This window comes from Triplophysa dalaica, chromosome 6, assembly GCF_015846415.1.
Source record: "Triplophysa dalaica isolate WHDGS20190420 chromosome 6, ASM1584641v1, whole genome shotgun sequence".
Taxonomy (NCBI): Eukaryota; Metazoa; Chordata; class Actinopteri; order Cypriniformes; family Nemacheilidae; genus Triplophysa; species Triplophysa dalaica.
This window is the reverse complement of record NC_079547.1, coordinates 822,971-850,664: the sequence shown is the minus strand read 5'-3', so window position 1 is coordinate 850,664 and position 27,694 is coordinate 822,971. Positions and strand designations below refer to the sequence as shown.

General features: G+C 38.6%; 2 protein-coding genes and 1 long non-coding RNA gene across 6 annotated transcripts in view; 2 read left to right on the top strand and 1 right to left on the bottom strand.

Annotated features, from left to right (window-relative positions):
- Window positions 1-529: 529 nt before the first annotated feature.
- col5a2b (collagen, type V, alpha 2b) lies at window positions 530-20,941 on the top strand. 2 transcript variants are annotated; one of them, XM_056750353.1, is made up of 54 exons: window positions 530-767; window positions 4,647-4,859; window positions 4,999-5,015; window positions 5,099-5,131; window positions 5,265-5,297; window positions 5,783-5,836; window positions 6,084-6,173; window positions 6,664-6,741; window positions 6,842-6,886; window positions 6,973-7,026; window positions 7,114-7,167; window positions 7,242-7,295; window positions 7,415-7,468; window positions 7,556-7,609; window positions 7,702-7,746; window positions 7,828-7,881; window positions 7,963-8,007; window positions 8,169-8,222; window positions 8,331-8,429; window positions 8,522-8,566; window positions 8,651-8,749; window positions 8,890-8,943; window positions 9,025-9,132; window positions 9,209-9,262; window positions 9,451-9,549; window positions 9,734-9,787; window positions 9,994-10,092; window positions 10,587-10,640; window positions 10,896-10,949; window positions 11,075-11,128; window positions 11,232-11,285; window positions 11,381-11,425; window positions 11,507-11,605; window positions 12,243-12,350; window positions 13,390-13,443; window positions 13,525-13,578; window positions 13,681-13,734; window positions 13,811-13,864; window positions 13,961-14,068; window positions 14,171-14,224; window positions 14,311-14,364; window positions 14,452-14,613; window positions 14,752-14,859; window positions 14,982-15,089; window positions 15,188-15,241; window positions 15,352-15,459; window positions 16,556-16,609; window positions 16,768-16,875; window positions 16,953-17,006; window positions 17,076-17,183; window positions 18,106-18,430; window positions 19,515-19,702; window positions 20,040-20,285; window positions 20,378-20,941. In XM_056750353.1, exons 1-54 carry the CDS (start codon window positions 677-679, stop codon window positions 20,522-20,524), a joined length of 4,503 nt encoding a protein of 1,500 aa, XP_056606331.1. In that variant the 5' UTR covers window positions 530-676; the 3' UTR covers window positions 20,525-20,941. The 2 variants fall into 2 exon arrangements, with proteins under 2 accessions (XP_056606331.1, XP_056606332.1); XM_056750354.1 differs by lacking the exon at window positions 530-767 and adding an exon at window positions 4,134-4,380.
- A 113-nt stretch (window positions 20,942-21,054) lies between these two features.
- The window catches only part of gulp1b (GULP PTB domain containing engulfment adaptor 1b), a 33,545-nt gene continuing 26,905 nt past the window's right edge, over window positions 21,055-27,694 (bottom strand). For 2 of the 3 annotated variants that reach the window (XM_056750357.1, XM_056750358.1), the window contains 4 exons: window positions 24,283-24,471; window positions 23,696-23,816; window positions 23,440-23,534; window positions 21,055-22,171 (listed from right to left, as the gene is read on the bottom strand). In XM_056750357.1, the coding sequence (XP_056606335.1) occupies window positions 22,100-22,171; window positions 23,440-23,534; window positions 23,696-23,816; window positions 24,283-24,471 (477 nt within the window). In that variant the 3' untranslated portion in view covers window positions 21,055-22,099. The remainder of the gene's footprint in view (window positions 22,172-23,439; window positions 23,535-23,695; window positions 23,817-24,282; window positions 24,472-27,694) is intronic. The other variant, XM_056750359.1, reaches the window with a different exon arrangement.
- Window positions 25,491-27,464, top strand: LOC130424577 (uncharacterized). The gene is made up of 3 exons (XR_008906960.1): window positions 25,491-25,734; window positions 26,286-26,379; window positions 26,714-27,464. It is a non-coding gene; the product is annotated as an uncharacterized LOC130424577 (long non-coding RNA).

Here is a 27,694-nt window from a genome sequence, read left to right as displayed (position 1 = left end):
GTATAACTAAATTCCTGAGTTGTGCACGTTGCAAACAGGACAAAAAATCATCAATGTAGAAAACAATTTGACAAAATAAATGAAAAAATACTGTTGTCACTGTCGCTGTGGTTAAACTTGCAATCTTAAAAATAAAAGTGTTTAAAAGGTGCTTCACAGCGATGACATGGAGAAAACATTTTGGTTCCACAAAGAACTAACTTCTTAGAATCTGAAGAACCTTTTGTAAACAGAAATGTTTTTCTTTATGGTACCAATATCTTCTATGAAGTGTGTTTTAAACCCGGCCAGAAAGAATAATTTTACTTTTGACCCATTGGATTATCTACGAACCAAATTATTTGTGTTAAGATGAATAATGTCCAAGAATAGTGAAAAAAAGCAGTTGTACATGTGATGAATGATAAAGTCACGACTGTCGTCTTGTGAGTTGTGTAATGTCATGATATACGATCCATTCACCTTCATGTTCTTCATAAGGCTTAAGGAGTTATTTTTGCCTTCAGTAGATGAGAGGTTGGATGGAAGAACCACAGGGCGGAGGTTCATGAGCGCTGTGTAGTTGTAGGAGAGCGTGTGCAGAGGTTGACAGCTGTGCTCTCGGGCGTCTCGTGGAGTGAATGCTGTGATTTTTACACTCTCTACCTCCTCAGGACGGAACGGGCCAGGCCCGACAATGACTGGACTTCATCACCTCCGGATATGTGTATGGCTGGGGCTCTGCTGGTCTCAGGTGTTATTCATCACGTGTCAGGATGTGAAGATCGGTGAGTAACAACACAATCTACTGACAGGACAGGACAGGGGAAGAGTCACGCTCGCTGGATCTGTTTGTGAAACTCTAAGATTGCAGAGACATAAAGCCTGCAAAGGGTGAAAGAAGTGTTTAAGTTACTGATTTATCTGCACACTCTTTAAACTGTGATGCTTTTCTCTAAAGAACCTTTCAGTCAAGACTTTCTTCCCATTCACTTCTGACCTTTTTATAGTTTGAAGACTTTCCACTAGAGAACGCTTCTGTGGATGAAACTGTACAGCATGATGAAGGATCCTTGTTTTTGTTTTGGTTCATTTGTCAAAACTGGAAGATTTAGAACTTGGTTTCAAATGGAAACATGTTTGGGCAGATTTCTCTGAAATCTTTGAACCACGTGGTGGTTCATCTATACACAAAAATATAAATATACTATGTATACATTATGTAATAAATGAATGTTAATTATACATATATTTTTATTATGCATGAACATCTTTGTGTTGTGTTGTGTTGTGTTGTATGTCTGAGCTGGAGACATGCTGTAGTTTCATGGCCTTGTGTGTAATGATATGAGGTTTTCATGGACCAAAGCAAGCCATCAATTGTGGTCAGAGATCTTCCAAAAGAAGATGTTGGACACACCCAAACGTATACGGCCGAAGCCATCACAGAAGATTTAAGAAGTGTTCAGTATGCTGTAGTACAGAGTTGTTGTAGAATATGTGAACGTGTTCAGTTACACTGTGATCTGATACACATCAAACACTGATCTTCTCACGTCGCCACACACTTATGATGGCATGTAATGTGATTGGACGGGTTGCATCTGTCAATCACAGGGTCTGCGAAACTTAACAGCATTGAAGAGAAAACAAATTGACAAATACAAAGTTCCTTCTTTCCATGCCTCTTCAGTAAAGAAATAGAGCCCAAAGGGTATTTGTGCTCAGATGTTCAGAAGAGGGCGCGCCTCTGCACTTCGACAGAAATAAAAGTCGCCCGCAGGCTAAAGTTAAGCACAACCTATAATAGAGGCTGCTGTGGTTTTCCTAAAATACCGTATGTGCTTTTCCACTAAATTGATACTTACTGACTTTTCCAAACCAGCCCAGCGTTCATTCACAGCAGCAGGTGCTGCTCAAACGCTTTAGTCAAATATAATCCAGAGCCTTTCTTATGAAGACATGGGATGTTGTGAACAGATGGATGTTGACAGATCACTTTTGATGAATTAATATGAGTTACATTACATGCGTTAAACATGAGGACTGTTAACTGTGACTATACATGTACACATGTAGAATCCACTTTATATTTTGACTTATTCTGGCATATTTATAATGTCTGTTTATAGATGGTGTCAATTATCACTGACTATTGTCAGATGAGCCATTAAACGATTTATTCAGCATTTAGGTGCTGACTCATGTGAATGATCTTTTTTAATAAAAACAACCCTTTTATATTATTATTATTATTATTATTATGACATACTGTACTTCACAAGTAAGTCACGTGACATTTTATCGATTCATTTTAGACATTCATAGTTTTCTATGTAAATATCTGTTAAAGTTGATCATATTGGAATGCAAATTACAGAGAAATTTCACTCAGACATCTAAATTCTTTGAAATGTTTTAATGACATAATTTTAGGTTTTGTCAAATCACCTCCAGTCTTTAATGAAAGAAGGGCCAGCAAATGTCTAAAACCAACACTTACCGTGTATAAAGCAGTCAGTCAGTACTTTCACAACATTAGAGGTTTTTCATAGAGTCACATTATCACTTGATGACAGTGTAGAAGCACCACAGTAACCCAGACGCCTTTACTTCTTTTATTCTGTCTGTCATCCTTCAGCATCTCATCCTTACGTCAGACGCCACTAAACTAACTGAAAGACACATGAAAGGAAATGTGAATTCATCATGTGTGTGTTTATGAGCCATAGAATCTCTGTTGATCTGCTGATGACTGTCATCACATCGCTAGTTTCTTGGAGAAGTTCTCACACAGGGCTAGTAGTTGTCAGACTGTATGATTTATAATATGTCTGAGGATAATATGCATCAGCATAATTCAACATTTATAAAATCTAGCATCATCCCCTAGATTTTATATAGTGCATTTAAGCTTTGTTGTAACTTTCTTTTTTGAATTTCATAGCTGTAATCAGTTTACATTTGACTGAACAGACTGTTTACTGAAAACCAACATGCGTGTGACAAAATGACCCAAAAAATAACAACAACAAAATGTTCAGTTGAATTTTGTAGCTAAATGGTGTGTGTCTACACAGAAATTCACAGAAAATTAAACCTATATAATGTTCCTTGGAGTAAAACGTGTGATGTTTAGCTTGAGTGTTTCTAGCATGGGTTGATCAAACAAGTTTGGCTTAATTCCAGCAGTTGGGTCTCAAGTGCAAAGACTTAAATATCATATTTTTACAGGCAGAAATATTAAAGGGTTACAAATGAGTCAAAATAAACAAATAGAAACAAGTGTTGGCAGAGCGAGTGCTTTCATTTGTCTTGACTTTTTCTTAAAGATTAGTAGTACATTGAAAAGCATTTATTTTGTGGACTGAAGCTGTGATGTTGTACATGGACTGAATGTCTGAATCTTCAATAGTTTGAGAGAGAAATGTCTGAAGGTCTCTATAACTGCAGACCTAAATAACAGGGTGTGTGTCATATATGTTCAATTACCCGTCACTGAACGCAGATGACATTGATCTAGATCTCGAAGAGTCTAAAATACTCTAATTTTACTTTGATTTATGGTCACATGTTACTGGTAGTACAAGCGTTCACTAGTAGGACCTCTAGCTAGTGTCACTATCTATGGTCAAAACAATCATGTAAAATCAACCATTGATATTTTTGTCTTTTGCACAGTATTATGGAGAGAAGTGTACTCACAAATGCAACTTTATTGTCCAAATTTGTAATCTTTCTAATATTGTCATTAAAGCAAGCAGAGGCCTCTCGTGATCACCCTTGTGCTTGAAAAATGTAAAACAAATAATTAAACAGTATAATAAATCTACAGTTTTTGTTATCACGCATCAGCATACAATTTCGCTTTTAGTAAATCTGTCGCCCTAGTCGTCATATAAAAAGAAGCTGTTGACCAATCAGAAACCCCGGAGGTGTCATTCAGCCAATCACATAGTTCTGCGCGGGACGAAGTGTATTTCAGAATCGGGTTTGTTTGAGACGCGTTTTTATAGAAGTTTATGGTTATTTCATCTCTTGAAGTTTAATAACACATAAACAACTCAACAGCGGTAATGTTCGATCTCTTACAAACCGTGGAAGATTAGAGATTTTATTGCTGGTTAACACAAATTTACCAGTTTACCGCTGTAAAACACTGTATCTATCTGTAGCATTTTAGCGCGAGTGATGGTCAATGTGGTTAAAAGATTTTATTTCTACAAGATCATTTATCATAATCCTGATAGTAAACACGAAGACTAAATTTGTAAAAGATGAAAACCAAGTTGTTAACTGATATGTGTCAAACTCGGTCAAAGCTGACCTCTGCTGGTCAACATGAGTACAACACGTGTTGTCACCTTTAGGAAACATTCTCTAACGGCCACAATTAAAACGGTATTATGCATTATACAAAATGTACACTTTTTATCACAATTATTTTGTTTGTTACATTTTTATTTACAGTTAATAGGAGACAAACATCTATATGAGAATAAACCATAAAGTCAATAAATAATGCAAATGGATAATTCAAACATTTTTCATCAGACATGTAGCAGACTCTTCCAAAGCAACTTAAAGAGAGAAGAATACAATCATCATAAAAAAACAAAAGTCACATTTAATGTGTATTTTCTGTTTTTTTTCCTTTCTTTGAACAGAGGACACAAAAAGCTGTAAAGATGGTGATCAGATGTATTCAGACAATGAAATGTGGAAGCCTGATCCGTGTAGAATGTGTGTATGTGATAATGGACATGTGATCTGTGAGGAGATCCTCTGTGAGAATCTGAAGGCATGTGAACACTTCATCACACCGGACGGAGAGTGCTGTCCCGTGTGTCAAACCTTTGCCAGCGCCCGTGGAAGATTCGGTGAGTGATTCCCATTCAGACGTGAATAAACTGAGATTTATAAATGGATTTAAAGTGGATACGGTCAAATGTTTTATTATATACTAGCACACACTTATTCAATCTGTTGAATTCACTCTTTTGACTCTTGTGTTTTCAGAAAGGTTTGTGTCAAAGGTATGTGAACATGTTTTCAAACATCTGCTGTTTCATGACGTGTTTTTAATATGAAAGTTTAAAAAGTTATGCATGTTCTTCAGGGCCAAAAAGGGGAACCTGGTGACATTCCTAATGTGAGTATTGTGCTTTTCATACACAATACTGCTGAACCAGTAATAATAAACCAATAAATTATAAGTGTTTATCCTCTTATAGCATGCACAGGTTCATACTGTTCCAGTATTTTATGTGTTATTTTATTCTCAGATTGTAGGAGTGCCTGGGCGTCCTGGACCAATGGTGAGAAAAAACTATTGTTTGTTTCTTAAAGGGACAGTTCACCAAAAAAATGAAAATTCTTTCATAATTTAATCACACAGCGAAAGATATTTGGAACAATGTTTGTAACCAGACAGATCTTGCCCCCCATTGACTCCCATAGTAGGAAAAAATAAGTCCTCATTTTTGTTCTATTGCACACAAAAGAAGATATTTTGAAGTATGTAGGACAGCAGTTCTGTGGCACTTTTGACTCTCATTGTATTTTTTCCTACTATGGGAGTCAATGGGGGGGCAAATATCTTTCTGTGTGTTCATCAAAACAAAGACTTTTTTTACACATTTGGAACAAGGTGAGTAAATGATGACAGAAGTTCCATTTGTGGGTGTACTGTCCCTTTAAGACACATGCAAATACATGTACCCCCAGTCTCAACAATGCCAATACTTTCCTATTACAAATGAAAACGAATTTATTACATTTCATGTCGCGTCCCATCTCACAGGGTCCTTCAGGAGCAGACGGCCGTGCAGGATATCCAGGGATCAAAGGAAGACGAGTATGTGGAAAAAAAATCCTTTTAACTTATAATAAAATAATGCATATATAAACATACAGTCGTTTACATTCTGTTACATGACCTTTAACCTTAGAAACAGACCAAAGTCATGTACTTCAAAAAGTGACTTTCTCTTATTTAATAGGATGTAAATTATGTTTCAGTTCATCTGTATGAAAGCATCCTCATGACTTATAAAATTAAAGTCAAATGCTATGAAACATCAGTCATATGTTTTTTTGTGAAGGGTGTCTCAGGTCCACCTGGTTTTGATGGGGAACCGGGTGTCCCAGGTATGCCAGGTCAGCCCGGACCACTCGGCACGTCACTTCCAGGGGTGAGTGATATTATCTTTACATTATAGTTAGATTTTGAGTTTTTTTATCATGACATTGTACTAAAAACAAACACAATCTTCATCTTTGTTATCTCTGTTGACCATCTGTTTACAGTGTGTAAAAACACTGGGTTTAACCAAATACATACAGGACAGATGAGACAAATGATGTCTTTAAAAACAGAAAGACAAATTAATTTTTTTAATGACACAAGTGAACTCATAAAATCTGCTTTTGATCTCTCAGAGGTTTTCAAAAACCTGCTCAAAATGTCTCTCTAAGATGTATTTAAATCCCAAGACGACGGCAATTTTGCTGTCCTTTATAATTTGAGCATAAAACCATGGTTTGGAAAATCAATCAGGGCTTCAGCTCACTCATCATAGGATTTTAAGACGAGTACAGATGTATAATAAATATTGATAGATTTGTCATGAGATGCGTGAGATGGTTTCAGTCTGGTGATGGAATGACATCTTTACTTCACAGAATCAGTTTGCGTCTCAGATGGCTTCTGGATTCCAGGATGGAAAGCATGGATTGGCAGGGTTGGTCTCTGGAGCACCTGTAAGCATCTTTACTCGCTCATAAATGCCTTATTTTTAATATAGAATGACACGCTTGAAAGTCGCAGGATAAAAGAGATGAAATGTGTTTGTGTCATCAGGGTGAAGCAGGACAGAGAGGTCATCCGGGTCCAGCAGGTCCACCTGTAGGTTCACTTCAGTATGTCAGTGAATGTGTATGAATGTGTGTTGAGCTCAATATTGATCCGTTTGTATTGTCTGTGTCTCTCAGGGTCCGACGGGAGCTCAGGGTGCTCCAGGAGACATGGGTGAACCCGGGCCTATGGTAAGAGATACCAAAAATATAGAAAAGGACAATGCAGGCGAATATTTCGAGACGTCAAACTCAGTGTCACCGATTTTGTTTGTGTAGGGCTCTTACGGGCCGAGGGGACCTGATGGTCCTGCGGGGAAACCGGGACTTGATGTAAGTTCACCAGTCATTCATGGCATGAGCTTTCCGAATGTTTTCCCCTAATTCTTGTGTTCTCTGTGTCACAGGGCGAGCCAGGACCATCTGGAAATACAGGAGAACGAGGATTCCCCGGCTCTCAGGTGAGTTCATTTAAACACAGTGAAGAGTCACGCAAGATGCTCATCACACATAAAATATGATGTGAGGTTACGGGCATCATTACTGTGATGATAACTTACTAGAGACGCCTTGTTTCCAGGGCCCCCGAGGGTTTCCAGGGTTACCAGGTCATTCGGGAATGAAAGGTGAAAGGGTGAGTTCAATCTCTTCACTGATACTTTAAGGGATTAATCTCCCAAATATGAAAATTGTAGAAAGTGACGAATGATGTCTGTCATAGGGTCACCCAGGTGTGCAGGGTGTGAAAGGAGAGCCGGGTACTGTGGGGTCAAAGGTCAGAGGTCACAATTCACAAAATGGCTTTTATAAACATATAGTATCAGCGTGTGTGGTGTGATTGTATTAGTAAATGTTTTGTTATTAAAGGGAGGATCAGGATCTCCTGGTGCCATGGGGCTTATGGGTCCTCCGGTACGTTCTCATTTTGATGAACCTTTCAGTCATATTTCACTTCTGTGGGTTTGACTGAGAACGATTTTTGATGTGTGGTAGGGTCCCATCGGTGTGACGGGCGAGAGAGGACGCATTGGCCCAACAGGACCTGTGGTAAGAGATCACTGTTCTTTGTGATTTTTGTTTGTCAAAATGTTTTCTTTCTCATTTTAAGCTGATATTTTCTGTTTGTAGGGAAAGCGTGGTCCTTCAGGAAATGTAGGAAAACCAGGTCCCTTGGTATGTGAATGAAAGCATAACACCAAAATAATTAACGCACCTAAAACCTTATAATACTACGAAACACTAGAAATAATATTTTTTTATAGTAACGTTGATGTTGATATGAGGTTGGTACCACGTTGAGCAGGTTTGTATCAGTAAATACTGATTGTTCGCAGGGACCGATGGGAATTTCTGGAGCTCCTGGATTTCCGGGTAGTCCAGGCATGAAGGTAAGCTTACCTGACGATTGAAAGAACAGACGTGATACGGAACACATCACATACATAATAATTGTTCATATTTAGAAAGGATGAGGGATGAAATGTGGTGTTGTTCAGGGTGAGGCGGGAGCGACAGGACCTCGAGGACCCAGTGGACTCCAGGGCTCTAGAGGAGAAGGAGGACGACAGGGATCACCTGGATCACCGGGAACTCAGGTACAGTCTCACCTGTCCTGATCTTAAGAAATACAAGTACAGTGTTTAAATGCGTTGTGCTTTGATCTTTGTGATATTTATGCCATTTTCAGGGGCCAATGGGAACAGACGGTGCTCCCGGATCTAAAGGGCCATCGGTGAGTTCCTAAAACTCTCCGAAAATGTGTGTGATGTTCTGTTTGTTGAGGTACACATCACCGTCATGTGTTATTTGTCTATAGGGTGTTACAGGTGTACAGGGTCCCGCTGGACTGATTGGACCGCCTGGTTCACCTGGACCTCAAGGATCAACTGGTCTTTCAGGAGCCAAAGGCCAACTGGTAAAAACACGAGCAGCGTGATAAATCACGTTATTTTAAAACAGATCTCTCCGAAAAGACAAGCAATCACAGGAAGAGAGAAAAACTGTGAGATTGAGTAGAAATGAGTGCTGTGTAGATAACTTGTTTGTACCTCACAGGGAGATTTGGGGATTCCTGGATTGAAAGGAGATCTGGGAGCTAAAGGAGAACCTGTGAGTGTTTGTGTTCGTCGTCATCTGAGCAGCACTTCTGTGAGACACTGGAGGTGATTCGTGTTATGTTTGTGGTTGAAGGGTCCACCTGGAGCTCAAGGTGAAATGGGGCCGATGGGAGAAGAAGGAAAGAGAGGACCAAGAGGAGACGCCGGAGCTGTGGGATCCCAGGGTCCTTCTGGAGAACGGGTGGGTGATTGTTCGGAACACACAACATGAATACTACTGACTCTTCATGACATTATGATGTTTCATATGTCTTTAGGGAGCTTCAGGTAACCGAGGCTTTCCAGGAGCTGATGGTTTGCCAGGACAAAAGGTTAGTACATGTATCCACAATTTCTGTGTACCTCAAATCAATCCAGTTCATCACAATTTGGAAATGGTTCAAACATTTGGACAGTTCGTAGATTTTAAGACTTAACATCATCATCACATGTATTATATCTAAAGTTGAATGGTTTAGTCAACATGACGCAACGTTTAATCTGTGTCTGATGTGTTCAGGGAGCTCAGGGTGAACGTGGTGTTCTGGGCTCATCGGGACTCAAAGGTGGAGTTGGAGATCCAGGTCGAAGCGGTGAAACAGGAATCCCAGGAGCAAGGGTCAGGACGCATTTTGTTCTGTGATTTTCGTGTTTATGCTGAATGTTATCCATACATAGAGTACATGTGACACTGTGCACGCTAAACACGGATGCAGCCCTTCTGTGATTTGACTAATCATCATTTCCAAACCAAGCTTGAGGTTATTTTGTCCAAATGAGTTTCTTATGTCATGTCTCTTCAGGGTCTGACTGGCGTGCTGGGAATGGAAGGACCAGAGGGAAAGATCGGACCACAGGTAATCTTTTTTTGACCGAAAATGATGGCAAATGCTTTTTTGTAGCTCAGTGGTTGGAGCATGGGTTCCATAACAGGGATTACATATATTCAGATACAAGTGAATATGCAATGTAAATCACTCTGGATTAAAGCATTTGTATTAATGCATACATGTACAATAAATGTTTGTCATCTTTATTAAGAAATGCTGAATTTTGTCTTTAGGGAGGATTGGGGGATGATGGGAATCCCGGTCCAGCCGGGTCAACTGGTACCAGAGGAGCAGCAGGACCTATGGGTCTGCCCGGACCTAAAGGCTTCAGTGTAATCTATCAATTATAACACAACATGAAGATGATCATGACGTTAATACAACACACTGTACAAAATAATAATCCCAATTTCGTCTTCGTTAAAAGTTCCAGTGAAATAAAATGAGCTTAATGAGTCAATTGAACTTAATTATATTGAACGTACTTAAAAAAGTCTAGTTGGAAGCCCGTTCAATAGAATTGAAATTTAATTGACCGCATGTGCCTCACGACCGTGTCGGCCCCTATTTTCGCGCCGCTGTTGTGCATTTACATTTAAAATAACGAAAACGTGCGTGGAAAACACGCTGTAAGAATGTAAACTTCTCATGCAAAATGCGAATTGGGCCTATCTTTTGAAATTGTTGTTTTTTTGACAGTGCTGATGTGTGTCATGTGTCTGAATACACCTGCTGGAGCAAAGCAGCATCATTTACAAAAGAGTGAGATGTAGAATGATCATCTGATTTGATTATATTGGGATGTGTTGGTTATGTTAATGTCCAGGGTGATCCAGGGAAAGCTGGAGAGGCGGGATCAGCCGGAGCTCTGGGACAGAGAGTGAGTTCTCTTATAAGATATTAACACCACAAAAGAAAGGTCTTTGCATTAATGCTAAAGAAAGTATCCTGTATTTGTCACAAAAAGAAACTACCCAGCGCTTTTATTTTTGTGCGACTAGAATCACATAACATGCAACCCGTTGTAATTCAGACTTTTTATGAACACAAGCTTCATCAAGTCTGTGTGTGTCGTGTTTACCATTGTGATGTAAAGTCAGTTTTAGGATCATTTGATTTAATGTTGTTCTTTTAGGGACCCAATGGAAAAGAGGGAGAAGAAGGTCCATCGGGAACTGCAGGACCTGCTGTAATCACTTTCTGCACTTTACACTTTACATGAACACTGTAGATGTGTTTTAAGAGCCGTGTGAGTGACAGTACTTCATACTGTGATGGTAAAATAATAATAATGATTTTATGGGTTTTGTTCAGGGAGGAGCAGGAAAGAGAGGAGAGCAGGGACCTCCCGGACTAAATGGATTTCAGGTATGTTGAAATAAAATGACATAACATGATGATATAAACAAGAATACTAATTTGGGGGATGTACTAACATGTGGAGGCATGATTAATTGTGATAAATGTGTAGGGTTTGCCCGGACCCTCAGGCCCACCAGGAGAGTCAGGAAAACCAGGCGACGGGGTAAGTCACTATTATTATAACTTCTCTGTGTTCAGTTATGTGATGATGATATTCCTGCACGTGTATGATGTGAGAATGTGATTTGATGTTTTCAGGGTGTTCAGGGTGAGGCGGGAGGTGCGGGGCTCACAGGACCACGAGTGAGTTCATCGTTCATCTCATACTGCAGCGTGTCAAAGACGTGAACATGAATAATATCACAGTGTTTCTCATCTTTATAGGGCGAGCGAGGAACACATGGAGAGAGAGGTGAACCAGGACCTAATGGACTGCCAGGACCTAAAGGAAGCTCGGGAACCCCTGGACCTGATGGTCTCAAGGTTAGACACAGACTTTTTATCAGATTTTTTTTCTAGTTTAAGTCATATTTTGACTTTATTTTAAGTTGGTTAATTTTACTAGAATTACTACAATTTTTGTTACTTATGTAATTTTATTATTTGTTAATTTATTTATAAATTGAGAAATTTGAAGAAATGTTTCATACGTATTATATATGATAGTATGTATATATATATTTATATATATATAAAGGGTTTGGTTCCAAAATGAGATAACTCACAAGAAAACACAAGAAAAACATGATAACATCATAAAAACATATAAACGGAGTTCTCATTCTGGAACCATACTCTACATATATCATTTAATATTTTAAAACATTATTTAGGTTTAGTTTTTGTTTCTTTCTTTACAGTTATTACTTGTATTAATGCTTTAAGTTTATTACCAAAGCATCATTTGTTATTTAATGTTTAGTTTACGTTCTCAGATAATGTTAAGGCTTATGTTTTATTTGATTTGGAGGAACAGGAGTATGAAAAGGCGTAGTCTGGACATTATTTTACACTCACCCATTTCATCGCTCTTCATGCACACTTTTGTGTTCTTAAAGATGACAGACATACAGCATTGGTGATGAGTTGAGTAAATCTGCTGTATATTCATCATGTGCAGGGTAAAGCAGGTCCAGCTGGAGGTGTAGGAGAAGCAGGACCACCGGGTCTTCAGGGTATGCCAGGAGAGAGAGGGATAACCGGACCGCTCGGGCCAAAAGGAGAAAGAGTACGTGTGCTTGTGTGAGATAAGAGAAAATGAATCTGCTTTGGCACAAGTTTTCATCTGCACATAAGATTCAACTTTCATGTTATTGCAGTCCTTACAACAATATTGCAAAAACGCCTCAGACGCTCCCGTGAGACACCACGACTTTCACATTCTCCATCTCTTACTTATAACTTCAAGATGAATTATAATTTTCTCTAAAAAAGACGAGATGATCAGTAAAAACATCTTTCAGCGTGTGGGTGTGAAATATGTGAATGTATCATGAAGATGATCGAGCACACACAGAATCAACATATTACTCGTTCAGGTTCACAATAAGAACTCAAAATATGTATTTAAAACACACTCTGAAGCTTTTACCTACATTAAAAACTAACATCAGCTACAATGACAGGAAAACTGTCATGAAATGTAGGCAGACACGGAAAGGCAGGAACGTAGGACCCAATCGCTAACAAGGACTTTAATAACAAGTACAAAACATGAAACAAAAACCCAGGTGTAAAACAACAGAACAGATAGGGTACACAAGAACTCATTACACTAACTAGACTAGATACAACATTAGACATGACTACAAATAACTTAACTAGACTTACATGACAATTCAGGACAAGGCGGGTGACACGGACACATGGCCAACACTCCAAACAATCGGAAATGATCCAGCACCAGACAGAAGACACAGGGGCATTAAGAAATGGTACAAATCAGGAGGGAACAGCTGTGTGGCATGAAATCATTACAAGAACTAACAAGACAACAAGAGGGCAGGAAGAAAAGCAAGACAGGAGAGAGTATGGCGATCCATAAGGACCAAAATAGTCTCTCTCCACATAAACATGGGCTTCTGTCATGATCCCGCCAATAGGCCAAGAGAAACATGACATGATGCGGCAGAATCATGACAGAAAAGCATCGGTTATAAAAATTGGTGATGAGGATTTCTCTGACTTAAAGAACGCTGTCTATATTTATTTGAATCATTGATCTGAACAAATCCTTCTGTGTTTGAAATCTCTTTTTGTTTTGTCAGGGTGCGGCGGGTGACAGTGGGACTGAAGGAGCTGCTGGCAGCGATGGGACTCGAGTGAGTAACAAACACACTCTTTGATGCTGTGAACCAGAAGGAAGGCCTGAGGAAGATAATACGTCTTTTCTTTTGTTGCAGGGATTGCCTGGACCTGTTGGACCCGTAGGAGCTGCTGGGCTGTCTGGAGAGAAGGTTACACTGTGTTTCTGTTCTGTTGAGCTTTTATTAGTGTTCTCATGAGGCAGTGTTCTCAGAAGAACTCATTAATGGATATGAAATGATGTTTCATTACAGGGAGAACAAGGCCTGCGGGGTCCTGCTGGATCTCCAGGATCAAGAGCGATGCCTGTGAGTACAGCCACCATTCATCATTCATCATCACACTTTCAGATCATCATCATCATCACTCCTGTCTCTGTTTCAGGGCTCACGAGGTGAACTGGGTCCTACTGGTCCTGTTGGCTTTCCTGGACCTCCTGTAAGATCCGTCACTCCTCCATCCATGCATCCCTTCCTCCTTCCTTCAAGAGCATTTGTTTTCCGTATGTGTCTTATTGTGATGTCTTGTCTTTAGGGTCCTGACGGTCAACCGGGTGTTAAAGGTGAAATTGGAGAGATGGGTGGGAAGGGAGAGGCGGGCTCACCAGGACCTCGGGGAATGGCAGGAAAACCTGGACCTCAGGTGAGTTCAACAGCAGATAAACAGATAGACAGACAGAATATAAAGGAATAATATCAGATGTGTGTGCGTGTATGAACAGACGGACCAAATTTTGTGTTTAAGGCAGGGGCTGGTATTACAGGCCTCAAAGGAGGAAGAGGAACTCAAGGAGCTTCTGTAAGTCATATCCAGGAGAGTTAAGGCTTAACCACCGTTTATCAGAATTGCCCTGTTCAATCATTTTATTTTTGTCCTGATCCAAGGGTCCCAGTGGATTTCCAGGTTCCCCAGGACGTGTTGGCCCAGCGGGCTCTGCTGTGAGTGATTTATGTGACTTGCTGATGTGTTTGGTTCTTTTTCATCCATCGGTTTCTCCAAAAATCGATTAAACTCTTTTTTTTAAGGGTCCAGAGGGTGAGTCTGGTCCTATTGGTGATCCGGGTAAGCAGGGTCCACCTGGGATTCGGGGAGAGGCCGGAGGTCCTGGACGACAGGGGGAACATGGAAACCCAGGACCTGCCGGTGGTCCTGGAGACAAAGGAGAATCAGGAGATGATGGACTACCAGTAAGTCATACTTTCTCAAGAAGAATGTGTGTTATCATGTTTATTGATCACTTCACGAATCAAATTCAATTAATTATTTGATTTAAAATGATTCAATACTACAGAATAAGTAAACCTTAATGCTTCATCTTTTGTCAGGGTCCAGATGGACCTCCAGGCCCTGCAGGAACTCCAGGACAGAGGGGGATCGTGGGTCTTCCTGGAATGAGAGCAGAACGTGGTGGGACCGGCCTTCCAGGACCTGCGGTGATTAAACACTTCTAAATGCGTCAACATTCTGAAATACATCAAGTGTACATGAATGGACTGTGAGGTGTGTAAGATGAAAGCGTCTGCTTAGTGTACACGCGTGTGTGGGACTTTTCTAGGGTTCACCAGGTAAAGCTGGCACACCAGGTCCTCAGGGAAGTAAAGGCGGTATCGGACCCATCGGGTTACCAGGTGCATCTGGACCCCGTGGAGATGCTGGCCCAGACGTATGACATTTTATTCTAAAAAATTTCAAAATGATTCACAGATATGTTACGACCTATGTAAACAAACATTTATACTGATGGATTCTATCTGAATTTAGGGTCTGCCGGGAGCTGATGGAACATCAGGAGCTGATGGCATCCTCGGAGTCAGAGTAAGAACCCGAGCACAAATTTAGTTTCTTTTCATGATTTGATATGGATTATTTGAATCGTTCAAAAACATGGATAATGTGAGAGAGGATTGGTGTTTGTTTTGTCTCAGGGTGATAGAGGAGATCCAGGACCTCAGGGTCTCGCGGGTGGACAGGGAGCACCGGGAACCCAAGGACCTGTCGGAGCTCCAGGAGGTCCCGGACAGAGAGGAGATCAGGTTTGCTGAAAAGTTACAGAATAACATGGTCATTTTTGTTTAAAAACATGTGCATTGACATTGAATTTATGATCCAAAAGTAGTCGGAGCCGGTGGCCTTGTGGTAGTGGCACTATTGCGCTCTGGGTGACCCGAGTCTGAGTCCCGGCTTGTGGTCCTTTCCCGATCCCACCCCCTCTCTCCTCCCGTTTTGTTTCCTCACTGTAACTGTTAAAAAAAAAACGGCACAAATAAATCTTAAAGAGTAACTATTACAAAGTTATTGGCTTGAGAAAAAAGGAGTCGACTCTGAAGCGCTTGAAAGAGTCGTCTGTCCTTCTAATTTTAGTTCGGGAAGGGGCGGGCTTGCCATCTGTCATTCCAGGAGTTTTCCCGGTCGGCCGGTAGCAAGAATGGAGGCTTGGGCCGCTCAGACAGACGTATTTTAAATGCGAATGCACGCAGCACGAATTCAGAAGACACTTCAGCATGCACCATCACACCCCCCCAGTTGACAGACCCGACCATGTACCCTCCCAGCCTGTCGACAAAAAATGGTGGAGGGGCTATGTAGGCCAAAAAAGCAAGGGCCGACTTTCCAGTCCTGCCCTGGTTCTATGTCAGATATGCGTCACTCTGTGTAATGCCTGCCTACGTTCCATTTGTGACACTGTGCACGGTAGACCAATCACCGCAGACTAGACCATCCGACCAATCAGATCAGAGTAGGTTTATAGAAAGGAGGGGATTAAACAGATGAATTGCCGAAACTTATCATTTGAGAGTCATTCAAGAAGTAAGAATAATAACTGACTATTATTAGAAAATGATTGTGTTTTTACACTGTGTATGTAAAAAACTTGTTGTTGGACACTTTATAAAAGAAAGAAGGACCTTAATCACAAATTATTTACTATTAAAACTATATACTTTTTTTTTAAGTAGTTTGACGTCAGACTTCAGGTTAGTTTATTTCTAACTTCAAACAACTTTTGCATTATAAATATGATATAATATATTCTAGAGATATATATATAGATTGTAAATATTTCATGTGAATTTTTATACAGTATGTTTAGTTTAAGCACTTAATATTGATTCATGTTCACATATGTAGGGTCTAAGAGGTCCACCCGGTCCTGATGGTCCAGATGGAACCAGAGGGAAAAAAGCAAGTCTGCATAATCACACATCTCAAATGATAACAACCTAAATGTTATAACTAAATACATTTAATATTACAGAATATATACATTATATGATATATACTGAAACTATTTGATCACACAATAGTTATTTAATACAGAAATGTCTTCTGATTGATCATAGGGACCGCAAGGACCTTCAGGAGATCTAGGTGAGAAAGGAGACGCAGGTGAGAGAGGTCAGAAGGGTCACCGTGGCTTCACTGGACTTCAGGGTCTGCCTGGAGCATCAGTAAGTGTCACCCGTCTCACTGTGCATCCCACCGTCTGTCAGTCTCTTTCTGACATCTGATATCATGTGGTTTACAGGGAGCTCCAGGTGATGATGGTGCTGTGGGAATCATAGGACCCAGCGGACAAAGAGTGAGTAACAGTCTCGTTCATGACTTCAAAATACAGAATGAGATTTAATACTGAGAGTATCTTTACCAGGGACCACCCGGGCCTAGTGGACCGCTGGGAAAAGAGGGTGATACAGGTCCACCTGGAGCATTGGGAGCTCCTGGATCTCGAGGTGATGCTGGAGAATTTGGACCAGAGGTGAGGTCATGATTATGATGTCATCACGAATGTTAAACAAAAATGGGTGATTCTCACAAAACCGCTGAAACATCATGGCAGGAAAGACAAAATAAAGATAATTGTGTTTTTGTATGCCTTCTCCGAGCAAAATTTAAATATTGTGAAAAAAACAATTGAATGTTCTACTAGATGTTTACAAATGACACAAAATGAGAAAAACATAATTGAATGACTATTCATGAAGAAAAATGAAAAACTAATTGTCCAGGACCGATATTCTCATGCTTCGTAACCTTTTTAAAGACTTTAAACACACACAAACATATTTACCTTAAGTATGATTTTAATGTGAAGAACACATCTCGAGAACCTTTGAAACAAGTTAACAAATGACTTTATGTATTTCTAGTTGAAACGTAATATTCTCTTGTCACGTTGTGTAGATGACTTTTTCCCTTTTCATTACCGATACAGGTCGTTTATATTCTATCTACATATAGAAATATTCTATCAAAATAGAATTCATTGATGTCTCATTATTTATGATTAATAAAAACTTGCTTAGGCATCATGGTTTCTCTTGTTTTAAATGGTCAAATGGAAATTAGAATTTTTAAGGCCTTTTTTGTTAAATTGTCAGTAAAAGTTTAGAACTGAAAGCCTTTAAACATATCATGCTTTGTTTTAAATAAAGGAGATTTGTTGATACAAGTGTTTTTAAGAAAATCATGTTTGACACATTGAAAGCAAGATTTCCTGAAAAATAAAGCGTTAGTAAAATAAATGGCAGTGACAACAGGAAGATTTAATTGCTGCTCAGTTAACCGCTGTGTTTAATTCCCCTCTTTAATCCTGTGATTCATTTTATTCTTTATGACTTTAATGACATGATTATCATTACTGTTAATGTGATTAAACACTTACTCATCTGTATCTGTAGGGACCTCCTGGAGAACCCGGCCCACCTGGACCTCCCGGTCCCCCCGGCCCCCCCACTGCCGCTTCAGATGACCTTTTCGGTGCAAACTTTGAATACGACGGCAACTCAGATCCAGAGAACCCCCCACCTCCCCCGCCGGAGTTCAATGAGGATGAAGCGAAACCCAATAACGGCTCTGATGCGGCTCGGGCCGACGGCGAGGTTCACTTGTCGCTCAAGAGTCTGGGAAGTCAGCTGGACAACATGCGCAGTCCAGACGGCAGTCGGCAGTATCCGGCCCGCACGTGTCAGGATCTTAAACAGTGTTATCCTCTGAAGAAGAGCGGTGAGTGACACGCACAATAAACACCTGAAAACATTTACTGATCCACTGCTTTCTGTTTTTAAAGGAATGATGTCATCATTTACTCACTCTGATGTTTTAATGTTCTTCTATGGGACACAGGAGATGTTTAGCATATAATAAAAAGAAAAAACTCAATTTTATTTTTTAGGAAAAGTGCTCCTTTTTAAAACTCTTCCAAGGTTTTTCATATTTTGCCACAATTTTGGCCATTTTCCTTTAAGTGAAGGTATGAACGTATCACGCTTATTCTTGCTTCTCTGAACTTGCACCCTGTACAGAATTATTGTCTTTGGCCTTTTAAAAGCGGTTTATTGTATTTTTGGTCATTTTTTCTGTTAACATATGTCGTATAAAGCAGTAGCATGTCAGAAAGTCATCATCTCTTTCAATTAGCTGTAAATACGTGTTTTTCTGTGTCTTTGGTGTGTTATAAGTTAACCATGCATGTATTAGACACATAAAATTGCTAAAATGTAATTGTTGGAACAAAAGATGTATTTTATCTGGAAGAGAATGTCCACCCAGACCAGCATGAAACACCTGGTGTAACAACATCCCAGCGAATCTACGTCAGTTCGTAACACGATTTAACTAAGACCGCCCAAATGTAAACTTAAATAGGTGGTGTACCTGTCAGTACTATTCAGTACAAGAAACCTGATGTTCCAAATATTGTAAATGGCGTTACATTTCCGTGCAGTATTCCACCAATCACTACGCACTAGTGAACTGGCCAATAAGCAAACAATAATATTCGTTTTAACTGTGTCATATGACCCCTTTAAAACACATTAAACACAATTTTCCACAACCAGACGAAAGACTTAAAGAGAATAGTGACAGAGTGCACTGCTGACTCTGAATTCAGACAGATGAACCCAAACAAGACCTCAGTACTGATATAAACCAAACCAAGCGTTCTGCTGTCAAACTGAATGAGTCCAAAGGAGTGAAGATTCATGCCTTCAATATCCAAAAACCAGAAGAGTGTCAGAAAACCAGGTCTGTCTTTATCTGTGTGTGACGGAAGAGAACTCAACAGATTTGTGGTTGTATTTCTCAGGTCAGTATTGGATCGATCCGAACGAGGGCAGCATTAGAGATGCCATTCAGGTCTACTGTAACATGGAAATGGGTGAGACCTGTATACCCGCCAACCCTGCCAGCATCCCACGCAAGAACTGGTGGACTTCATCATCCAGCACACAGAAGCCAGTCTGGTACGGAGCGACCATGAACCGAGGAAGCCGGGTAAATAGAAACACAACGGTGACATTACAGATTGGTTCAGACCACTTTGGCCTGGCTGAGAAAAAGTTTAGTTTAGTATGTTTTGATGCTGTTTTTTGCTGGTTTAAGCTGGTCAAACAGGCATCAAAACATACCTAACCCAGATTATGCTGTTTTTTTCAATGGGGGAATCAAAACCTCCTTAAATCAGCCAAGACCAGCATATCACTTTAGACCGGCGCCATCAATATCTTTCAGCCGTGAATCGTGTCCAGATGTTTGACTCATACTTTGTTTTATTCAGTTGGAACACACAAATTTCTGTCAACAAGAAGCTGACGTTATTGCTGTATTTCAGTTTTCATATGGCGGTGAGGACACGTCTGTTAAAACCGTGTCGGTACAGCTGAGATTCCTCCGGCTCCTGTCTAAAGAAGCAGCACAGAGCATCACTTATCACTGTAAGAACAGCGTGGCTTATAAAGATGAGACGAGCAGCAATCTGAAGAAAGCTTTGATCCTGAAGTCCTCTGACGGACAAGACATCAAAGCTTTCAACCCCAACAACCGTCTCAAATACAGCGTGACAGAGGACGGATGCTCCGTATGTTCAGTGTTTTACTTCATTTATGTCAACACTTCATGACAGAGCCCAAGACTTTACTTATGAAAGTGTGTTTTTCATCTCCTCTGCAGAAATCTAGCGGTGTGTGGGGTAAGACCGTCTTCCAGTTCCGCACACAAACTCTTTCACGACTGCCGCTCGTGGATTTGGCTCCGGTGGATGTTGGTGGTAAAGACCAGGAGTTCGGTGTGGATATCGGCCCAGTGTGCTTCTCATGAAACCCGTCTGGACTTGAGACAGTATTTATTGTTCAAGACGTCCGTAAGAACCTTAAGGAGTGTCTGACCTTTATTTGATGATGAAGTGCACGAGAGACGCTGTACAGACACTTTAATTTATACTTTGTACACCACATGATGTTCAAAGAATGGAGAACATTTATATCCGTCTAATCTGTGTGATGTTTTGTTAATGTTTTTTACGTTAGTCTCTTTGGAAATTGTAACTAATGGTTAAGTGGATCCGGATGACTGTGATGAAGGTTTGTTTATGTAGATTTCATTCTGGGAGAAATGTAAGTGTTCAATTCCCTGAAAGTTTCCTGCGTGCTTTGATTTACTGAACACCGTTGACAGCAAACCATTTGTCAGGTGATTTATTTACATGTTCTCACAGAAATAAATATCATTAAATGACTCTTTAGCCAAAAATACACATCACAAAGAAACTCTTGATGAACATTCTGACGGTAAAGACTCAGTGTTTGTTTGTAATGAAACTCAAATGAAACACTTTTCTAACACAATGACTTTTACAACCACTTCTAATGTTTAAAGAGTTACTCTGAAAAAGTAATGGGTTACTAATTACATATTCAATAGTGTCATAAGATGACTCTACAAATGACTCTCACCAAAAAGTATTTAATTACTTATGACTTTCTATGTCCTACATCAACCATGATTAATTCTGTGATTCAAGGATAGACATGAAACGGTTCTTAATTCATTCACATAAATAATAAAAAAACAGCATGAAGTAATATGAAGTGACTAAAGTAAACACATTTACAGTTAAATGTCAATCCCAATACTGTACACATTGCAGTATTTAGTTCAATTACATCAGAATCAACTGTAATTAAATTACAGAAAATATAACAGTAATCCCTTACTTTACTTTTTTTAAAGGAAAAGTAATTAAATTACAGAAATTAATGAATTAGTAAGAGCCAACTCTGGTAAAGAGTAACTGTTTTTATTGCTATTGAGTGAAGGAGCATAAACTAATTTAGTGCCTATTTTCTCATTTATTTACCATCAAATAGCAAGTGATTTAACAAAGCATTAAACATCCATCAGTGATGGTGAGAGGGATGTGAACAGCAGAAGATATTTTAGATTTTTAGAAGATATAAAGACATTATTTTCCAACAGCTGTTTATGACTGTAAAGTTTCTTTAAATCAGATAAATTGAAACCCCAGTGTGTTATTATATGATTTTATAGAGTTGTAAATCAGTTCTGAATCTCACACAACATGAGCATCAGGATAAACAGATTCAGACGATACCTTGATTGTGAATGAATGCATGTTTTTATTTCAAACATTCCGTGTAAATTTGGTCTAAATTCTAGCAAGCATCTAGAAAAAGTCTTCACTAACAAGATCAAACATATGTACAATATTCAATGGTAACTTTATTATATAAAAATAGAACTGGGCTCTACAGACCGTTTTGAAGCTTTTGTCATTTTTCCTTTAAATTTGAAACGTGAATAAAAATTGTGACGATGTCATTGAGTGTTTTGAGGTCAACGATTACAGTATAAACAAAAGAACTCTATTCAGAATCAGCATCGACTGTCCGTCTGATCCAGAGCAAACGCTGCTCCCTCTAAAGTCAGTCCCATTTGGAACCCCTCCTGTCAAAAACAACAAAACATGAAGATAAGCCAGAAGATTCATGAAAATGTGTGATGAATGTTATTTTGACAGGACAAATGACGCTTAAAGTGATTCTTTATCCAATTTTTTTTTCAGTTTTTCCAAATCTGAATAAATGTCTTTGTTCTTATGAACACAGAAAGATATTTGGAAGAATGTTTTAACCAGATCTCGCCCCTTATTGACTCAAATAAAAATACTTTCTCCTTTTTTTTGTTTTGTTGAACATAAAAGTAGATATTTTGAAGAATGTAGGACAGTAAACAGTTCTGTGACACTTTTGACAACAATTGTATTTTTTCCTACTATGGGAGTCAATGGGGGGCAAAATCTGTCTGGTTATCAGCATTCTTACAAATATCTTTCTCTACGTTCATCAGAACAAAGACATTTATACACATTTGGAACAAATCGAAGGTGATGAATGATGACACAATTTTCCTTTTGGTTGAAGTATCCCTTTAACATTCAGACAAACATCTCTTAAACAAAGTTTGAGTAAATGATCACAGTATTTGGGGGTGAACTAAAGACTGAAATTCAATTTATACAAAATTCATGCACATAAACGTGATGGTGTAAAACTCTGTGAAAATACTGGAGAATACATAATGAAAGGTGAATGAGAAATGAACATTAAATCACAAACCATCTCTGGCGCTGAGAGAGGCATTGAGAGGAAAAGAAGACATTAAGATTATTGAATTATTCTGGAATATTTCTTTAATAGACACAGACGAATAAATAACACTCTTGTTACGGAATGAAAGTCTTCAAAACATCTCTAATCGTGTGAGGTGAAACGCTGCTCAGAGGATTTCTGTGATTTATCTGTGATGTCTGATGTCAGTCATGTCGACTCTATCTGCTGTTTATTATAGAAACATCAATGACGTGGTTTTCTTCCCATTTTAGAGATTCTGTGATATGAACAACATCCAAAAATATATTTACAACCTCTTAAGATTAGGACCATTTTTTTGATATATAACAGTTTATCCTAATAACAAAAAATATTAAGCCATAAACCCTGCTGTCAGTGATTTCTGAGACACTAATCACAACACCTAAAATGATTTGTGCTAAACGGCTTTGACAAACATTGGACTCCTTTTCTATAGTTAAGAGAAGAGGTGTCGCCGCCATAAACACACGCCATCAGTTAACATTCTCTGATTGGTGTCAGACTATTTCTGACAGTGATATTTCATGTGTGTAGTATTAAAAAAAGTGTAAATGTGCTGACCTGCATCTCATCAAGTTTAGACTGAATGTCTGGAGTGAAGACCGCAGGTCCACAGATGAACGGATCGAAGGGTTCTGCTCCGAACAAATCTGTATCTACAACAAATACAGATAAACAAAATCCTCGTTTTCCACTGGAGAAATAAACAACTGATGTCAAACTGAAAGGATTTGGATGAAAGTGAACGTGAGATGAAATTCTCAGTCCGTGTTTCAAACACATGAACCTCTAAAGCACATTGATGTGAGACTCTCACCTCTTTCTTTTGGAGATGAGATGCCGTTACAGTTGACTCGTTTTGTTATTGGAGATTCAGGGCTGAAGGGAATCATATCAAATATATCTGTGGAGGCCAATCGAGTCTGTACGCTTCCAGTCTGATGAAGACACACACGAAAATAATTTACTTTAGCGTTGGAAATTCTAATTTTAGTATGTCAAATTCAGATTAAAGAGCGAAACTGGACGACAGGTAAAGTGCACATTAGAGCGCTGGAGTAATGGTTTGTTTCAGTAGGTGAACCTGGATTCAATCAGATTCATCCAAAAGCTCATCCATCAAGATGATCAAGAGACAATCTGTTTGTATTTAACAACTTGTTAGCAATCACCTTTTTTAAGACACATCAAAGATTTAAAACAATGGTGAGTGATGTATTACTGACGTGTCGATCATATCATGAAAATATCTTGGTCTTTTGGTAACCACAGACTCCATTTCAGGCAGTTAAGCCAAAAACTCTCAAAAAGTAATTTCCAGGTTTTTTCCTCCATGAACCCATCATCCCTGCAGCACTCTAGTGTTCAGCTATTGATCTAAAAGCAAGAACACGAGAGGATTACGCGAGGTCGCGGCAGGATGAAGCCGCTGCTGGGCTGTGAGTGGGCGGGTTTAGCAGGAGGAGGAGTGAGCAAGCTTGCCGATTGGCTGGAGTCAGGTGAGCTGACAGGTGTCAGAGTGACAGGGGGCATCTCAAGGCTGGACAGTGAGGTGACATCATCATCACCGCACCATGACAAGACAGACGCTCTCTGAAAAGTGTAAAGACTTTTTTAACACACGCAGGTGCTGAGATAGACAGACTGGAGACAGACAGACAGATGAGAAGAGAGAAACAAACACAAATACACCAATCCCAGCGGGCACCTCGATGTCAATTTGACGTCAAATTTCAGACAAGATTTGATCAAGATGGTGCACCACATCATTTCAAATTCAAATCATACATTAAATTCTTCAAGGTTTTTAATGAGGTGAAAATATGAGGTTTATCCCATACTGAAATTGGTTAATGTAAGTATAGCCCAATATGTTTGACATTGAAATGACGTCAAATCAACGTTGCATTATAGGCATTCATTTGATGTTGTATTGACATCATATTGACATCAATGTAAATCCAGTTGAAATAGCATTTTTCTTCTAACTGGCCCCTCAAAATGCATCTATTTGTCACATCTTTTGAAGCAGTTGTTGGATTTGTACATGAAAGTGGACTGCTGTAACTTCTGTGGTAAAAAACACTTTTTTTAAAAGTATGTAAATACTCATGCTGAAATAAAAGGAAACAGTGATTGTTAAATTTTACAAGAAAATATACTGATTTGCCAATAATACATTCAGATGTAATTACAATTTAAAATATTAAAAACAAAAGCAGCATTTTTGCTGTAACCCCACATAAAGTATTATGTTTCCTTATTTTGGTTATTTATAGTGATATTATATTACTGTAAAATTAGAAAAACATTGCTGTAATTGAAAATACTCATAAAATTGTAATACCTTATAATGTATGTACCATTTTTACAGTATTACAACTTCATGTTCATTTTAGTCAAAAAACTCTTATAACTTTTTTATTATTTTTTATAAATTTTTATTTTTCCTTAATTTTTATTAATAATCATTAATTAATCATTAATTTTATTATGAAAAATGTTGGGCCTACAATGCCCATTCATTCTCTGTAGTTTTAATGCCCATTTATTATCTGTCTTATGTATTTCTTAATACCACCTTAGACGGCGCCATGGCCTATTTCACATTTCCGGGTTTCTCAGCAGCTGAAGTTAGTGAATGGACTACAACAATTAATTTATTTTTTGTGTGAAATTTGATGCAAATGTAGTATAACATATTATTTTATACATACACGTAAAAATATAAAATTTATAAAAATATTTGGAGGATTTACTACGTTGACCGTTGAAACGTACGTCATCACGTCTTGCGTAGAGGCCAGTGTTTGCTATGCGGTCGAAGCATTGGAGAAGGTTGTCGCTTTTTATCAGGTGAGTAATAAACATCTCATGAAATAAAAAATACGATATATATTGGGTAACTTTGAAAACCTAGAAGATTGTGTTTTGATGAAATATATGACTTGGCGATATATTAGAATCTGGTGAGTTGAAATATCCCGCCAGAAGTACCGTGAAGATTTCTGAGGTAATGTTAATGTGCGATCCATTAAGCGTGTAACGTTGAGTTAACGATTTAGAAATGTCAGTGAGTAATGTTAGTTTTGCAATTAATATTCGGATAAAATAAAAATGCCCTCATTTGAATCTCTTTACCGATGCTATGCGACAAAGCGAAACATACCCATAATTATAATTCATAATTTGATACACACTGATGAAGTGTTCTAAAATGTCCTGGTAGAAGGTCCACTGTGTCAAGCAGGACCAGCCCACACTACTAAAGGTACCAAAAGCTGGTTCAATGACAATTTGTGTTACTGTGCTCAAAGGAAAACTTCTCAGCTGTTCTGGTCACTTAGTTGTATTGTTCAACAATCTTAACAATCATTGAATACTGATATGGTTGTCTTTTTTTTCAGAATTCTTACAAACAAATTGATGTCAACAATGAATATGGATGGCTCAGGAATGAAGAAGGCCTTTGGAAAACACGGCTATGTCGTGTTATAATAGGTACTACATTACTTTTCTTGTATGATTAGAGGATGTAGTGTCTATCAACATATGCTACATTTTAAGTAAATTAAACATGTAATGCTTAAATTACAATCTTATCTTAGTAAACTGACACATTTAAAACATTTAACAACTCTTAAATATTTGCAAGTAGTGCACATTTCTAAATTTAACAGATACTTATTTAAACCTGGGAACATCTTAGTGTTAATAAACATTTAAGAGCAGCAACTTGCATTAACTTCTATGTACAAGTGATGGTTGCTGAAAAATGTTAGGTATATTTTAATGTCTTAAAAGGTGTGCTAATTGTGGTTTCATCTTCATTTAGGTGCACTACAGCAGTCCAAACCTTCATTATCAGAGGCTGAAATAAAAAAATACAGCTAAAAAATCTCCGGTCTGCTCCCGATAGATGTGGGGGTATGGGACGACAAAAGGGGAAATCGGCGATTGATGTGTGTTCAGATTCTGAATAAGTAGGCCTTAAGCCAATTGTTTATCAAAATTATTTTTGTTCATTTGGGATATGATCTGGGAAAACCCATCACATGGTGAAATAAAAAATACTGGTTTTAGTATCATATGAAAGCTATTAAGCCCTTTCCAAAACTGTTTTTATTTAATTTACAAATTGTTTTTATGGAGTGGGTGGTCTAGTGGGTTAAACCACTGAACTGGTAAATCAAAAGGTTGCTGGTTCTATCCTAGTAGCCACCACCACTGTGTCCTTGAGCAAGACACTTTACTCCCCGTTGCTCCAGGGGGATTGTCCCTGTAATAAGTGCACTGTAAGTCGCTTTGGATAAAAGCGTCTGCTAAATAACTACACGTAAATGTAAATGTTTTTAACAAATGGAAAGGGCTTGAGAGCTTTCATATGATATCAAAACCTGTAATATGTACAATTTTGTCATGTGATGGCTTTTTCCAGATCACTTAATATTTATATATCAATTTAAATGTTAATATTTAATTAAAAAGTAATTCAAGGAGGATTTTATATTTATTAGTGGTTTAAGAACATTTTAAATTTCTGGAATTGTAGCTGATTGTATTTAATAAAACATGTCTTACATTAAGTACTGTTGTTTCATTATTTATTGGTCTAGAATAGGACATCAATTTGTTAAAAAATGTAAAAGAATTTGCTAATCAAATTAACGTCAAAACTTGATGTCAATTTGATGTCAAATTTTGACATCGATTTGATTTGCATTTTTGACCAATTCTTTGATGCCGATGTTTGACGTCAATTTGATGTCTATTTAACATCAATTGCCCACTGGGATCCAGAGACGCTTGAATCATT

Bases quoted from the DNA above. Each gene is read 5' to 3' on its own strand.
- col5a2b (XM_056750353.1), top strand. From the start codon at position 677: ATGACTGGACTTCATCACCTCCGGATATGTGTATGGCTGGGGCTCTGC. The intron at 7,747-7,827 runs GTACGTTCTCAT...GATGTGTGGTAG, and splicing joins TGGGGCTTATGGGTCCTCCG to GGTCCCATCGGTGTGACGGG. The intron at 11,129-11,231 runs GTATGTTGAAAT...ATAAATGTGTAG, and splicing joins CCGGACTAAATGGATTTCAG to GGTTTGCCCGGACCCTCAGG.